At 40.0% G+C, this 16,864-nt stretch overlaps 1 protein-coding gene across 2 annotated transcripts in view; it reads left to right on the top strand.

The window, feature by feature from the left end:
* Nucleotides 1-10,758, top strand: part of ZNF24 (zinc finger protein 24) — an 11,945-nt gene extending 1,187 nt beyond the window's left edge. For both annotated transcript variants that reach the window (XM_049620201.1, XM_049620203.1), the window contains exons 2-4: nucleotides 731-1,231; nucleotides 1,480-1,627; nucleotides 3,771-10,758. In XM_049620201.1, the coding sequence (XP_049476158.1) occupies nucleotides 812-1,231; nucleotides 1,480-1,627; nucleotides 3,771-4,309 (1,107 nt within the window). In that variant the 5' untranslated portion in view covers nucleotides 731-811 and the 3' untranslated portion in view covers nucleotides 4,310-10,758. The remainder of the gene's footprint in view (nucleotides 1-730; nucleotides 1,232-1,479; nucleotides 1,628-3,770) is intronic.
* The last annotated feature ends 6,106 nt before the right edge of the window (nucleotides 10,759-16,864 follow it).

Genomic DNA, 16,864 nt, shown 5'->3' on the forward strand with positions numbered 1-16,864 from the left:
CTGGTGGTTAGTTTTTTCAGTATTGATCTGTTACTGAGCAAGTGGATATTTTTTCACATATATTTTGAGTTCAGGGAGTTCTTAAAAAATATTTCTGAACTCTTAAAAAACCTAACCATTAAAAAATATTTTGTTAAGAAAATTTTAAGCAGATAACAGAAAAGCAGTCCTTGCTTTTGAGTTGACCTACAGGTGTCCTGAGTTGCAAATAATGTGTTCCAGGGTCAAATGCATTTAGAAAACATTGAGTTGGACTGGTTCTTACTTGGATTCTTTCGATTAATGAAATAAGGTTTGTTGATTTAGTGGGTCACAGCTTGGCAAACTTTTTCTAAAGGGCCAGGTAGTAAATATTAGGTTTTTCAGACTATGTAGTGTTTGTTGAAACTGTTCAACTCTTATCACTGTAGTGTGAACTGTCAGCAAATACATAGAATTATTTATGGACGCAAACATTTTAATTTTGTATTATTTTCACATGTCATGAAGTATTCTTGTGGTTTTTTTCAACCATGTAAAAATGTGAAAACTATTCTTAGTACATTGTACAAAAATGGGCAACAAGCCACGTTTGGCTGTGAGCTGTAGTTTGCCAACTTCTGGTGTAGGTTATTGATTGGAATTTTTAATCTGGTAAGAAAAACAAATATCTTTTACTTCCTTTATCAGCACATGTTCAGATTCTTAGGATATTTGGTAGTTGATGTATTTTTTTTTCCTTGTGCCTCAGGAGAGCCTGTGAAGAAAGCGGTATTTCCCTGAGGCCTGTATCCTGCCTTGATTGACTTTTCTTGAAGTATTATAAATCAGGATGTCTGCACAGTCCGTGGAAGAAGATTCAATACTTATAATCCCAACTCCAGATGAAGAGGAAAAAATACTGAGAGTGAAGCTGGAGGAGGATCCTGATGGTGAAGAGGGATCGAGCATCCCCTGGAACCATCTTCCTGATCCAGAGGTTTTCCGACAGCGATTCAGGCAGTTTGGATACCAGGATTCACCTGGGCCCCGTGAAGCTGTGAGCCAGCTTCGAGAACTTTGCCGTCTATGGCTCAGGCCAGAGACACACACAAAAGAACAGATCTTGGAGCTGGTAGTGCTGGAGCAGTTTGTTGCCATCCTGCCCAAGGAACTGCAGACCTGGGTTCGAGAGCATCATCCAGAGAACGGAGAGGAGGCAGTGACAGTGCTGGAGGATTTAGAGAGTGAGCTAGATGACCCTGGACAGCCGGTGAGTCTTATTGTGTCACTCTCCTGGGGCAGAAGCACTGGCATAGCAGTAGGCAGGGCTGCTGAGTTCATTCCACTCAACTAAGTTAGAATTATGTGTATTCCTCCCGCCCCTGCACTGCTCCCCTCTGGCTATGCTAGGTCATATAGACCGCCGCACTATATGTTTTGTATGGGTTCTCTTATGTGTTTTTAATTCTCAATCTCATCAGATTCCTTCTCAGCTGAGCCAGACTTTATTTTTTCCAGGTTTCTCTCCGTCGACGAAAACGGGAAGTTCTGGTAGAGGAGATAGTATCTCAAGAAGAAGCTCAGGGATTACCAAATTCTGAGCTGGATGCTGTGGAGAACCAGCTCAAGTGGGCATCCTGGGAGCTCCATTCCTTAAGGCACTGTGGTGAGGACCAAAACTTCAAGTGGGCTGGAGGGTGAAAGAGAGTGTGGGCCTTTTGTCCAGAACTCTTTGGACAAAAGGGGATAGGGAATAATCACCTTAACCTAATTTTGTACACATAGACAGACTGTGTATACAGTCAACAATTGATTTGTGGGCCCTCAGGTCTTTTAATCTTAGACATTAACGTCATCATCCTTTTCTTCCCTTTTACCTCTTTCTTGAAGATCTCCCCATTTCAGATTGGCATTTGCCTTATGTTGAGCCAGCACCCACCTGTAGATGAGGTCCCTCTGTTTCAGTATTGTTTACTTGCCATCTGTTTCACATCCTTTCAATCTCCTGCCTAATCCTATTGGTATAATAAGCTTAGATGAAGCCTCTTCAAATCTACCTATTCTTTTTGTAGCCACCGCTGAAGTCTTTTCTAAATTTTTAGCCATTTTTTTTTTCTCTAACATCCTGCCTAGAGTCTTTTTTTTCTAAGAAGCATCTTTTGTAGAAATGGTATTTGGGTAAAACTCTTCACCTTTTCTAAGTATTTATGCAGAAATAGGCTCCATAGCTAAAATATGCTTTAAGTATAGAAGAATTAAATAAAGAGCTCAGATTTATAACAAATCGCTTAAAACTAGTCTTTGCAGTATATTGGCAGTTGACACCACATACTTAGTATACTTTGATACAACCTAGTATATTCCTAAAACTGCTGGATTCTTTTTCATATTTGTTTTTGAGATTGCTTTGGGAATCTTTCCTTGAGGTAGTTGTAGGTAACGCTGGTGTGTGCCACAGATGGAGGCTCATCAGGTTTTCTTCCCATCTGAGGGGACTCTCGAGAGGGAGAGAGAGGGGAGGGAGAGGGAGAGCGAGATCCCAGTGCTCGTGAACCAGAACTGATGGGGTGGGGCTGACGTCTGCTGAAAACCGTTCGTTTTACATGTTTCATGGGACATTGTTCTCTGGAATGAAATTTGAGAACCACTATCCTTGGTCATCGGAGGTGGCATTTTCTTGGGTAGAAAATTTCTCCCCTGCCTGAGTTTTAGAATAACTTTCCCTTGCTTGTAAATAGCTTCATTTCAGCAGTCTAGTCTTTACGACGCTTGGGAACTTATTTCTGTGCCATTTGTCCCCACATAACTTTAACACTTGCTTCTCCGTTGTTCATGTCTCCAGGCCTCCCTGACCCCCTGCAACCCTTCAGTCTTTCTGTTAGTCTTCTCTCTTGACTTTATCCCTTTCTTCATCGTTTATTATAGACTTGCTCACTGTTTATTTTCTAATTGTTGCTGCTCACCCTGTAGTAACTGTTTGTACTCTGACAGGCTGGAAGTTTCAGGACAGTCTTTAAATATACTGTGTCCTGCGGGTGGGTGATACTACCTCATGTTGGTAATTAATTCAGGCTTTTGTTTCACTAGACTTACCTAACTGAGGCTTAAAAATAATAATTCACCTAACTAAGTACCATGGCAAATACCAAGTAGGGTATTTTACAGGAAAACTTTCATTTACTAAGGGCCTGTTAAATGTAAGTGTCATGTCCTGAGTTAACAATACCCTCAGCTCCTATTACCCTCAGTCTCTTATTACGACATCTTCTGGGTTCTGCTCTTAGTGTAGTGTTGGCCATGACCTGCCTTATCTTGCTCATTTCAGAAATAGTCACTTTTTGCCAGATCGCTTATTATTTACACCATCATGATTTGGTGTAATTTCTCCTTTTCTCAAAGCAAAAGAATATTACAAGGATTTCCCAACGGGCAATTTTTATATTTCTTACGAAATTTCATCCAGACCTAGCTGCAGCACTTTGTCTAACAATCATATAGAATCTGCCACATCTTTCTGCCCTTTGTTTTCTGACGAGTGTTGTAAAGCACACTTGCTTCTGTTACCACTTTTATTCAGATAGAACATTTTAGTTCTTCACTATGGGAGCATGCCATTACCCCCTTAGCCTCAGAATCAGTCATTTAATTTCCTTTTTTGGAGTAGGCAACCTTAACACTGGTTTTCAGGTTGCTGTTTATAGATGAATGCAAGCTCTTTACTTTTAGTTCACATTTACTAAAGTTTTCTTCAGGTCTCTTCCCTCCCAGAATAGGAAATGAGTGATATTTACATTTTGTCTCTATTTCAGATGATGATGGTAGGACTGAAAATGGAGCCCTAGCTCCAAAGCAGGAGATTCCTTCAGCAGTAGAATCTCACGAAGTTCCGGGCACTCTCAATATAGGTGTTCCTCAGATTTTTAAGTATGGAGAAGCCTGTTTCCCCAAGGGCAGATTTGAAAGGAAAAGAAACCCCTCTCGAAAGAAACAACATATATGTGATGAATGTGGAAAACACTTCAGTCAGGGCTCGGCCCTCATTCTCCATCAAAGAATCCACAGCGGGGAGAAACCCTACGGATGTGTTGAATGTGGGAAAGCGTTCAGCAGAAGTTCTATCCTCGTGCAGCACCAGAGAGTCCATACTGGAGAGAAACCCTACAAATGTCTTGAATGTGGAAAAGCCTTTAGCCAGAATTCTGGGCTGATTAATCATCAGAGAATCCATACTGGAGAGAAACCTTATGAATGCGTTCAGTGTGGGAAATCTTACAGTCAGAGCTCAAATCTTTTTAGACATCAGCGAAGACACAATGCAGAAAAACTTCTGAATGTTGTGAAAGTTTAAGAAATTACAAAAAAAAATCAGCACTCAGGTCTTTTTCTTCAGAAATGAAGACAAAATTAAAAACATGAAATGATACATAATAGTTTTATTTCCCTACATAGACGGTTAGAAAATCCACTGGGAAATGTAGAAAATCTTCACCCACCATTATTTTATTTTACCATGAAAGAAATGATATCATACCTGCCTAGAAACTGAAATTTTAAACTTAATTCAGGTGTTAATGCCTAAATCTTCCATGTGATGTTTATATTCTTATTATTTTTCCAAATAATGAACTACCTGATTCTTTGTCCCTTAAAAGTTTCTTTTTTAGACAGACATTGTTTCTGTGTTGATCATTGAAATGTCTTTGCAAGGATACATTCCCTTCTACATTAAAAGGCAACGTAGGAATTACAAAATCTGAAAACCTAAACCATTTTTTAAAAATGTACCCTTCTGCTTCCTTTTACCTAACTTGGATATGCATTCAGAAAATAGAAGATAAAGGATGACCAAAAGCCTCAAAGTAAAATGAGCCTTAAAACTCAGATGAGAAGTGATGGTGATAAAACATCAAAAGTGAATGGGACACCTAGATTGGGGAAGATAAAACAAATACCATGATCCAGGAATTGAAGTATATCAAGAATTTATCTCCATTTAATTATCTGCCTGCAGGAAAACTCAAAACACACTTACCTTGTCTGTAATTTGAAGGCATCCTGCTAATGAGAATGTTCTGTTATCGGTAGAAAGTGGACAGTGAACAATAAGCAGTTGTAAACTACAAGAGTAGAAATCTTAACACTAGGGAGGAATTTGTAGTGAACAGCAGTGTTGAAGGGCAAATGTAAACAGAAGGGTAATGGTCTGTCTTGGCTTTTAGAAAACAAAAGAGACTTGAAGATCTAATTTATTTTGCCTTTCTTTTGGTGAAGGACAGAAATGTCCATGACAGGTGGGCAACAAGTATCAGGTTGGCTGTTTTATTCCTTTGGTACAAAAGGGTTGCACAGCAGGCTAACAAAGCAGCCATGCATTTATTATTAAACATTTTCTACCGACGAGGCACTGTGCTAGATACTGTAACCCTACCATGGGTAGGTAGATGTTTCTTCCACTGTAAATCATCGGGGGTTTGGTGTAAAGCTGTTTCATGTGAGTGAGCTGTTTCCCTCCATCGGAGCAGTCCTGGGGGAGGTCACCTCTGAGATTCCCGGAGCCATAGTCCTCCTACCAGGGTGTTGTCTTTGGGGGAAAGGAAGACTCAGCTCAGAGAGCTGGCCAGCTCTCCAGCAATCATCAGAGGTGAGTCCAAGATACTCCATCATGGTTTGGAGGTTTGTGGGTCTTTTAAAAAAACTAATCAATCTCTAGTAGCATTGAGGTTGTACTTACATGTTAAGTTGAATGGATTGTTCTATTTAAAAAATAATAGGTTATTAACAACTAGTTTATTAACTATCAGAATTGATTGAACTATTTTTTTTTAATTTTAAGTCTTAACACATTTTAAAAAATGTATAAAAGTAATACATTGTAGTAGTAGGCTTATATACTCCTTGGCTGAGAATCCCAAGTACTGTGGTTTTACTGTTTAGTGGCAAACTCTGGAAGTTAAAGTATAGAATATGAGAAAAGGCTTTTTTATAGTGGGCATTAATTGTGTGGAAAATGACCCATGTGAATAAAAAGATTTCATAGTTCCAGAGATTTTGGTTACATCTGGTGCTTGGATCAAATTTAAATGGAAGGTGAGATTTGCATGAGCCTGTTAAAAAGCATAGTAATAAATGCAAGGCCAGCTGGTGGTAAAGTGAGGCAGAATGGAGCTTGTTTATAGATTTTCTGATAACAATTAATTATAAGAAATGTGCTTTATAGATTAAGATTTATTGAAGTATAAATATGTAGTAATGATATAATGTATTTTAAGTTATACAAGAAAATGTAGGGACTTTTGTTTGGGTCTTTTTCTCTTTGTGGCTGAGAGGAAACAAGTCAATGTCCAATAAAGCTATAAACTCCTCCGCTCTAAGATAAAATGATCTTGAGTTGATTTATTTATTTATAACTGGCTTCTTTCCAAGTAGGTTTTGAGGTGGCATATTTTTAATACTTCTGCTGAGATGACAGAATTCTTGTATCAGAGTAGGTAAGAAGGGAGCATCCTCTCAGTGGCTAGAATTTCACCCCGTTTTTTAGATCTTACCTCTTTTGCATACATAAAGAAACTTCCCTGTGGTACATTTGTCATAAATGCCAAAGATGTTTGGTATAACGTCAGAGCTTAGAAAAAGCAGTGTTAGACTTGGCAAATACAAGTTTGTCTTGCCAGCTCTGATCCCTGTGTGTTGTTTAGAAAGGATTCTGAGGCGAAGGCAAGGCTCTGTGGGGAAAATGGGCTGGACCCCAAAAGACTGGATTAGGGTGTAAGGGAAAAGGAAGCAGCAGTCTGTGTACTCATCATCTTCTGTTAGTCCACGTCCCCACTAGACAACTTGATTTAAGATTGCTATTCAGTGATTTATTATTTCGGATATTCATGTATACCCACACAGATAATCCTGGTTAGCAATTCTGGGGGCTGGCCAGCCTCCGATGAAGTGACCTGGCAGTCGCCAAGCAGCGCCATCTGTTTGGTTCTTAAAAGAGCAGTCATTGTTAAAGGCATGCAGGCCGCCGATAACTGCCCAATGGCTACTGAGCATTTGCTCATTATTGCTGAATTTCCTGCTGGTTTTCTTGGAGGTTAAACTCCCCACATCCACACCCAGTTGGTATTCACTGGATCGTTGAACAGTATGTTTATCACGTTGGTGTGAATTGAAGGGAGGGTTGTGTGGAAAGAATCTGCGCTCCAGGCATTGGGTCAGTCGCTATGCCTCTCTCACTTAGATTTGTAGTCAAGGAAAGGGAGATTCAGAGATTGTGTGACTTGCATGTGGCCAATTAGAGTTAAAACTCAAATGTAGTTCCGTGAACTTACAGGAATATATATTTTTTCACAGTGTAGTGAGTGACGGCTGTTAAACCTTGATTGATAAATCTGCTTTTTTATGGTTAACAAATTTGGAAGCTTATTAATAAACATATTCATTTGCATTTTCTACAGTACAGAAATGTTAAATGAAAAAGGACATTCCTTTTCACAGTCTACTCAGAAGGAATAATTACTTGGTTTGCTATTCTTCCGGACTTAGGCAAATACATATTTAAGCAAACGTGTTGATAGTTGACACTTGTGGCTGCTGTGTGCGGGCACTGTTGGAAGCGCTTTACCACGGATTAACTCTTAGCCCTCACAGCAGCCGTATGAGGTAGGTGCCTATCCCCATCTTACACGTGCTGCACTGAAACTCGCCTCCCCTCCCACTAGGATGTAGACCTGCTTTTTTATGGCTACATACCGTTCCTCTGCATGAATATACTGGAATTTGTTTAACCAGCCCCTTCCTGATGGAAAATAAGTTCTTTCCAATTTTTTAATTATGGCTAAAGGCATAGTTATTAACATTCTTACCCATGTATTTTGCTGCCTGTGTGGATATTTCTGTAGGATAAATAGCTAGAAATAGATTTCTTGGGTCAGAGAATGTGCACGTTTAACATTTTGGGAAATATCACCAAAAAGATGGTACCAATTTACAACTCCATCAACTGAGTGCCTGTTTGCCTGCACTTCCACCCACCCCGAATCCTTAAATACTTTTAGCATTCTGGTGGGCAGAATTTTTCTTTTTGTTAATAAGGGGGAGCATCTTTTTATGTTTATTGGCCATTTGCATTTCCCATTGTGAACTGCCTTTGCCCATTTTTCTTTTTTTAATTAATAAATGACTACCATCTCATTTTATAAAACTTAAATGATACACAACTAGAAGAGCAAAGAGAGACCCTTTTTTTCCAGTGCTTCCAGTCTCATTCCACTGTCTAGTTTCATATACCTCCATCTAGTTCCCTTTCCATACATTTCCATATGAGTATACATACACATATAAATGCTATTTTTACATAAATAAGATCATGTATATGATTTTTCTGCAGCTTGCCTTTTTTTTTTTTTTTTTGCAGGGGGGGGCAGGTGTGTCAGAAACAAATCCTTAGGTCTTTAAATTTCTTTAATGGTTGATTTGAATAGGATCCAGTACTATGAAAATCCTGTTATTTATTCCCTTATTTTGTCTCTTGCTATTACACTGCCAAAGTAAACATCTTCTTCATACATTTTTGTGCATGTGTGTGAATTTCTTTCGGACGGAGTTGTATGAGGTGGATTATTGGGTCAAAGGATGTGCTTCCTGATAGACCCATCCTAGCCTTTCCAAAGGTCTTCATAACTTTTTTATTTTCACCAAATGTATGGAAAGTGCTCATTTCCCCACACAGCCTTACCCACACTTAATAATTTTTTTTATCTGATGGGCAAAAGAAGAAAAAATCATTTTGTATTTCCCTGATTAATGGTGAGGATGAGGTTATTTTCATAGTTTATTGGCCATTTTTATCATGGACTGTTCATATCCTTTACCTGTTACAGCTTTTCTATTGGGTTATGTGTGGATATATGTTGTTGGGTCTTTTGTTGTTGTTGTTCAGCATCTCTTTCCCCATCCTCTGGTAACAGAATCCTTATTTATTGTGGGGAACCCATTCCCTGTGGCTGAGATGAGTACATGACCAGGTCTGGCCTTCCTGAGTCCTTCAGCTTCTTAGCCACAGTGATTAAAGAATGGGCATGTAACTCAAGCCAGGCTAAAGCGAGCTCTCAACAGAACTTCTGCTGGAACTCTTGGAAAGAAGGCTCTACAGAGATCCCACGAACTAAGGACCGTAAGCCTGAATTTACACCATGTGGAGAGAGTCTGAGGAGAAATTCAGAGGCTAGCAGAAAGGAATGAGAACTAAGTTCCGATGTCATTTTTCTGGAGGCCCTAGATCCAGCTGTGCCTAAAGCCTGCCCTACCTCCGAACTTTAAAGTTTTGTGAGCCAATAAAGTCCCTTTCTTGTTTAAAATAACTGAATTGGGTTTCTGTCCTGATTAATATAGGTTATTTGTATTTTCTTATTGATTTGTAGAAAAGCTTTGTAATTCTAAATTCTAGACTTAACACTTTATGCATTATATAGGTTAATAAAATTAGCATGGCCTTCCATGACTTGGCCTTTGTCAACTTCTGCCATTTGTTACTCCACTCTCTCTATACCACACATAACATTTTACATTCCAACAGTATCTAAACATTGGTGTTGGGAATGTTTGTGGATGAAAAGCTTTTCACACAGTTGTGTCTTTGGCATTTATTTTCCATCCTTTGTACAGATTTATTAACCTGGGACTCAGACTGGGGACTACACTGCCGAGTCTATGCTGTACCCACCTCCACCCATTGCTTTTGGGGCATTCCCCTCAAGCATCCCTTGTACATGACTCTTGAAGCCCCTCCCTATGACCATTATTCCCTGCCACCCCCGAACATCATTCTCTCGGGCCCTCATTTTATTGCCAGGCTTGGGGATTTGAAGTTGCTAATGGCCAAAACTTAGTTGTTAGAATTTATATCCATTGCTTCTATGTGTGGAAACTACACATGGCAGTAGGGGAAAAAAAAACAACAACCCATGTTGTATGTCATGTGATGAGTAGTATGGAGAAAATAAATTGGAAAAGAAAAATTCGAGGAGAGATAGGAATGATATAAAAAGCCAAGAGATTCTGGAGGACAGATGTTCCACACATGGGAACAGCAAGTGTAAAGAACTTCATGTGGGAGCAGTCCCTGATTTGTTCAAGATAACGGCAAGTGGGTGGAGTCACTGAAGCTGAATAATGAGGTCAAGTAGGTGAAGAAGCCAGGGAATAAATGGGGTAAGGGTGGAGAGTGGGGCCACATCCTGGAAGACCTGGTTAGCTATTGGTAGGACTAGGACTTTGACTTTGAAAGATGGGAAACCATTTTGGGGCAAAGGTCCTGAGAATAGAACAAAGTGTCCAGTTACCTGGCTTTTTAAATTCTTAAACATTTTTTTTTCTGATGGTTAGAAATAAAAATCACCCCAAAAGTCACCCATGAGTCCACAGTCCTATTAACATTTTAATGTTCTCTATATACCTATAAAAATGATCTCTCTATACCTATTACACCAATATTTGCAACAGAAAGAACAAATTAGAAAAGAGTAAAGTGTCTATAACTTGGTTTGTTAATGCCTTCTTTCCTCTTAACTTTGGATCCTCTGTGCTTCTGCCTGAATCTTCCACTGGATCTAAGCTGTCCTCTCACACTTACTCAAGGCATGTTCCTCCCAACAATCTTCACCTTGCATTCTTGATTTTCCTCTCCTGGATTTTTCTGACTATTGTGCTTTGTTTTGTTTTTAAATCACAAACACACAAAATCTGTTAGGCCAAGATCCCAGATCTAACCTGCCTGAACAAATGCTGCAAAATCTATACTGCAAAGGCTGGGAGAGAGGGGATCCCTGAGAGATGGGAAACAAATGAAGCAAACGTGGGTTGTCTCAGTTAACTACCTGGAGAGAGTTTTTAGGCCACAGCATGGGGAAGGAGAACTCAAGCGGAGCCAGGCAGGCTCCCTAAGTTGAGAAGATGGAGCAAGGCATCCTGGGAGGCCAAGGTGGCTAGCTTTTGCAGGGCAATGTACCAGATAGGAGAAAACTAGACAGAACACTGGAAATCTACTCAAGTTGAATACTGATGAGCACATGTGTGTGTAGGGAAACTACCTGAGGTGGGGAAGAACCATCCAAAAGGATTAGAGGGAAAAATCAGTGGAACTCACAAAGGGTACCTGAGTAGAAAACCTAACAATCACAGGCGTCAGTGTAGTGTGCTCAAGGGCAATTTTGCACCTCCCACCCCACCCCACCTGACATTTGGCAACATCTGGAGACATTTTTGTTACAACCAGAGAAGATGCGTTCTACTGGCATCTAGTAGGTAGAGGTTAGAGATGCTGCTAAACATTCTATAATGCATAACAAATTACCCAGCGCTAAATATCAGTAGTGCTGAGGCTGAGAAACTGGGTTCAAACAGTAGGAAGGGTCCTGCTTCCTTAGTGGACAAAAATGAATCCTACACTCATACTCCCTACAAGACATTTAACAGCAAGATCTGAGAGGATAAAACTGTATCCAAGTAATTTAAATACATTCCAGAACAAAACAATACGTAAAAAATATCCAGCACCCACCAAGGCACAATGCATAATGTCTGGCATCCAATCGAAAATTATAAATCCTGCAAAGGGGCAGGGAAATACAACCCATAATAAGAAAAATCAATCAAATCAGCCCAGAAATGACAAAGAATTAGTAGACAAGCACATTAAGACAATTATAATTATTCCATATGATCAAGAAGCTAGTGGAGACACATCGAGACATGCAAGTTCTAAAAAAGCAACCAAACTAAGCTTCTTAGAGACAAAAACTACAATGTCTGAGATTAAAAAAAAAAAAAAATGCACAGATGGGTTTAACTGGATAAAACAAGAAAGCAAGGAAAAAAGTATAGTATATAAGACATAGCAATAGAAACTACCCAAAATGAAAAACAGGAAAAAAAAAAAAACCTGAGAAAAAATGAATAGCGCATCAACATGTTGTGGTACAACTTCAAGTGCCCTGATATGTGTAATTGTAATTTGAGTCCTCAAAGGTGAGAGAGAGGAGGGATAGAGAAATATTTGAAAAAATAATCTATGGGATGTAGTTCTTATAGGGAAATTTATAGCTATAAAACACATTAGAAAAATAAGTCAATTCAGTTTCCTCAACTTAAATCTTAAGAAACCAAAATAAGAACAAATAAAACCCAAAGAAAAGTGAAGAAATAGCAAAGATTAGATTACAAGTCAATAAAATAGAAAAATAAGAGAAAAAGTTTAAGTTTATTTTGAGAAAGAATGCAAAGAATCAAGGGGCAGAGAGAGGGAGAGGGAGAGAGAGAGAGAGAGAGAGAGAGAGAATCCCAAACAGGCTTTTCACTGTCAGTGAGGAACCTGATGTGGGGCTCAAACCCACAAACTGAGATCACGACCTAAGCCAAAGTCAGACACTTAACCGACTGAGCCACCCAGGTGCCACTCTATATATTTTTTTAAACCAAAAGCTAACTTTTAAAAAAGATTAATAAAATTAATAAACTTCTAGCCAGACTTATGGAGGGGGCAGAGGCACGGGGAAAGAAAGAAAATACAAATTACATCAGGAATGAGAGGTGTGATATTACCGTATATAATTAAAAATAATTTTTTTTGAGAGAGCGAGCGAGTGGTGGAGAGAGGCAGAGAGAGAGAATCTTAAGCAAGCCTCATGCTCAGGGCAGAACCCCAATGGGTGCTCAATCCCACCACCCTGGGATCACGACCTGGGCCGAAATCAAGAGTGACACTCAACCGACTGAACCATGCAGGTATCCCCGTTATACAAATTCTTATCCACATAAATATTTGTAAAGTTTGCTAACCTCCACATTGCTGATTCCAATACTCATTTCTTAGACTTATATTACTGGAGCCATCAGCCGCAGTATTTTGCATAATTGACATTTTCATTTGGCGTCAAGAACAACATGCCTGGGTTTTCTCTGCTTCGTGGGGCATTTTTTCTCAGTCTCAACGGTGCTAGTTCCTCATGGGTCTCTAGACTTTTATATGTTGGAGTGCCTGAGGACTCAGTGTTCAAATCCCTTTTCTTTTCTACCTACATTCTCTTCCTAGGTGATCTCATCTCTTTAAATACCATCTATGACTGCAAAATCTGTATCTCGGCCTAGACCTCTTCTCTGAACTGCGGCCTTATGTATCCTAGGAATAGCCACTTTGATGCCTGCTTTAGTCTTGGTTCCTAAGAAAACAGAGCCTAAGATAAAAAACCTTATTGTTAATACTTTATTGGGGTGATGCAATCCCAGGAAAGGATAAGTGAGGGTAAACGGGAGGTGATGAAGGGGAGGAGAATACAAGTGGGTGTTACTGAGCTGTCCACAGCTTCAGAACAGCTGTTTGCTTAGTCTCACTGTGTTCAGAGCGCGAGTGCTATGGACTACTTCATCGCACCTCACCATGGGGTAGGGGAGGAAGACTTTTCTGCAGACTCTCCCTCCCTCTGGTCAGTTTCTATCAAAGGGCATGAATTCCTCCACACTTCCAGGTGGCACCATTCAGCCTCTCCAGCAGCCACCACTAGGAAGCCACGCTCTAAGACAATACAGCACGGGAGGAGTGGGAGTCCGTCCCTGCAGTCTTGTGGGCTTGCAGCCTCAGGGGTGGAGGTGCAGGCCATCTTCTTAGAGGGTTATCAGTATCAGAGCAGAACACCCACTCTGCAAATGGAAGGCAGTTTTTAAACTGGGTTTGGTACAATGACTAATTAGGCATCTTAAATCTAACATGCCCTAACATCAAACCTTTAATTTGTGCCCAAACATGTTCTCCTTATAGTTTTCTTTATCTTAGAAAGTGGCGATTTTGTCCTTCCTATTGCTCAGGCCAAGGGCCTTCCTGCTTCCCTGCTTGCTGTATTTTACTCCGTTCTCAGCATAGCAGCCAGATCATTTAAGTGCTGCTGATCATTAAGTCAGACGATATCACTTTGGCTCAAAATCCCCTTCCTTTTTGCCCTATTTAAATGTCAAAGGGGAACTGCATGTGCCACTTACTCTTAAACTCTTCAGAAAAAAACTCTACATAGATAGATAGACAGATAGATATCTGGATAAACAAAACAGGCAGAGAATTATAAAGAAATTATAATAAAATGTCGACATTTGGGGAATCTGGGTGAAGGGTATACAGGAATTCTTTGTACTCTTCTTGCAATTTTCTAGAAGTTTGAAATTATGTCAAAAGTCAAAGTTAAAGAAAATTTAATAGCCCAGAAAGGGGGAGGGAGAATTATTAAAGGAAAATCAGGGTAGGTGCTATTATTGAGAAAGCTTGAGGCAGGGGCAGGGTGCAGGGGATACTGAGAAAGCAATTATAAATATTCATTATAGTCATAATTTAAAATGATGTAGAGCTATGCTCATGGATATATAAAATGTTCATATTTAGTTTAAAATGTCCCAATATTTAGTTTATCATTATTGGTATCATTTTTGGAAAAAAAAGTACATATATATGTAGAATGGCATACACCGAAATTCTAGGTTTGCAAAATAGGTTTCCAGAGACAGTGACTTCTATCTTTATTCTTTTACATATTACCATTTTTTTCTTTTTACAATAAGCTAGCAGCACATTTATAATCAGCCAAAAAAAAATCAAAAAATGTTAAAAAGAAAGAAAATTCTCATTTAGGTCGGGGTCAGCAAATGTTTTCTGTAAAGGGGCCAGATAATAAATATTTTCAGCTTTGGGGCCCTACAGTTTCTGTTGCGACTATGCAACTCTGCCATTATAGCAAAAAGCAGCCATAGATAATACACAAATAGGCATGGCTGGGTTCCATTAAAACTTTACAAAAACAGGTGGCAGGCTGGCGTTCTTGTAGTACTTTGCTGACCCCTAATTTAGATGGATACTTTTTTCCCTAGAGTATGGCTTATAGGCACGAAACTGTTCTCATTCCTATAGGACTTCGTATGGGGCCCTCTGGACCAACTGATGGTCTGAGAATTTCACTGGCCCCGTGCAATTACCTGTATCATTTGAGTTAGCAGACTAAATGAAATTCAATGAAAATATCTAACCAAAACCACACTTATAAACAAATAACACTTTGTCTAGAGAAGTGTAATATGATAAATATGCATTGTATGATATTGTAGATAGATTCAGTCAGTCATAGAACTGGATCCCCACCGTTGGAAAGAAGATTCCTTTTAATATGCCCTGGAGGCTCAGCTGTAGCTCCCTGAAGCTAGAGTGATCAGGGGCCTGAGGATATCTTAGGAAGATGTGGAAAGATGCGTATGTCAAAATCCTGGAGAAAGCCAGGCTCCTCCTGGTCTTGTTCCAGGAATAAAATCTTCCTCTGTAAGGAGCATAATCCACAGCTTCCATAAAATTAGTTGGGTAATGTACCATTTTCCTATGTACCAATTTCCTATTACCTGAAGAGTTTAAGATTGGTTTATTTCTTCCTTTAATGTCTGGAAATATTCCCCACTGTGATATCTGGCTTGGAATATTTATGGGACAAATTTTAAATTATAGATAATTTCCTTAATAGACCCAGAACTATCCAGATTTTATATTTCTTCTTGTGTTAGTTTTGGATAAAATTTCAGAATTTTTCATTAAATCATTAATGGCATCCTTTATGTTATATTTGTAATGGCTGTAGATCTATAGTAATGGTCACTTTGACATTCCTTACACTGACAAACGGTACTTTTTTTTTTTGATCAGTTTTGCTGGGGGATTATCACTTGTATTCTTTTCAAAAACTGAACTGAAATATTTATTTTCTATTTCATTAATTCACGATCTACTATTTCTTTCCTTTCACTCTTTTTCTTTAATTTTTTTTTAACGTTTTATTTATTTTTGAGACAGTGAGAGACAGAGCATGAACAGGGGAGGGGCAGAGAGAGGGAGACACAGAATCCGAAGCAGGCTCCAGGCTCTGAGCTGTCAGCACAGAGCCCGACGCGGGGCTCGAACTCACAGACTGCGAGATCATGACCTGAGCCGAAGTCGGCCGCTTAACCGACTGAGCCACCCAGGCGCCCCTCTTTCCTTTCACTCTTGTTTTGTTTTCAAAGAAACTGTTTATTTTCTGTCGACCATATTTCCCTTTTCTGTTTAAGAGTCTGTGGAAGAACAGCTTAAAACCACTCAGTGGTCATTCCTAGCCATTCAGTGGCCTGAGCAGTGGGAGCTGCAGACCAGTCTTCAGTGGCAGGCTGCACGCTCCGGTCTTCAGTAGGGATCTGCTGAACAGGCACAGAGGCACCTGCCTACCTTCCGAGCAGTCAGGGAGCTCAGGTTGAGAAGCAGTAAGTCCAGGAACTGGAGCAGTCCATTCACCCTGAAAGTCATTTGCGGTCATAGCCTTTTCAGCAGGCCTTTTCATGGCCAGCATCTGTGGGCCAGCATCCACCTCACCAGACCCAGTGAGTGAGCCTCCTCGCTGCACGGGATGACAATGTCCACGTAGAGCAGATGAGTTCGTGTTGACACACAGCAGTGGTAGGCAGGCCAAATAAGACACCTCTGTGAGAGGCTGGTAGTCAGCCCTGGGATGAGTAACCACCAGAAGTCCTGGCTCCCGCAAGGCTGCCTGCATCTGGTTAGTGAAGTTTCCGGGAGAAAAGCGGCCAGCATTAGGGGTGTGTGGAGTTATTTCTGGAGAGTGTATTGTAAGGCCTGGGAAAGTGAATGGGGTAACTGCTGAAACGTCAGCGATGTTCCAGTTTCAAGGCTGTCGGACGCGATAGCACTATGAGAACAGAGCCCCACGATCTCCCAGGAGCCGGTTAGGAGACAGACCTATTGTAATTGCCTAGCAGTCCTTGGAACTGCACATCTTCCCTACATGCTTTCACGTTAACACCAGATGTCTGGAGGCTCTTTGTGTTTTCCTCCCACGCTTCT

The sequence above is a fragment of the Panthera uncia genome (assembly GCF_023721935.1).
Source record: "Panthera uncia isolate 11264 chromosome D3 unlocalized genomic scaffold, Puncia_PCG_1.0 HiC_scaffold_8, whole genome shotgun sequence".
Classification (NCBI taxonomy): Eukaryota; Metazoa; Chordata; class Mammalia; order Carnivora; family Felidae; genus Panthera; species Panthera uncia.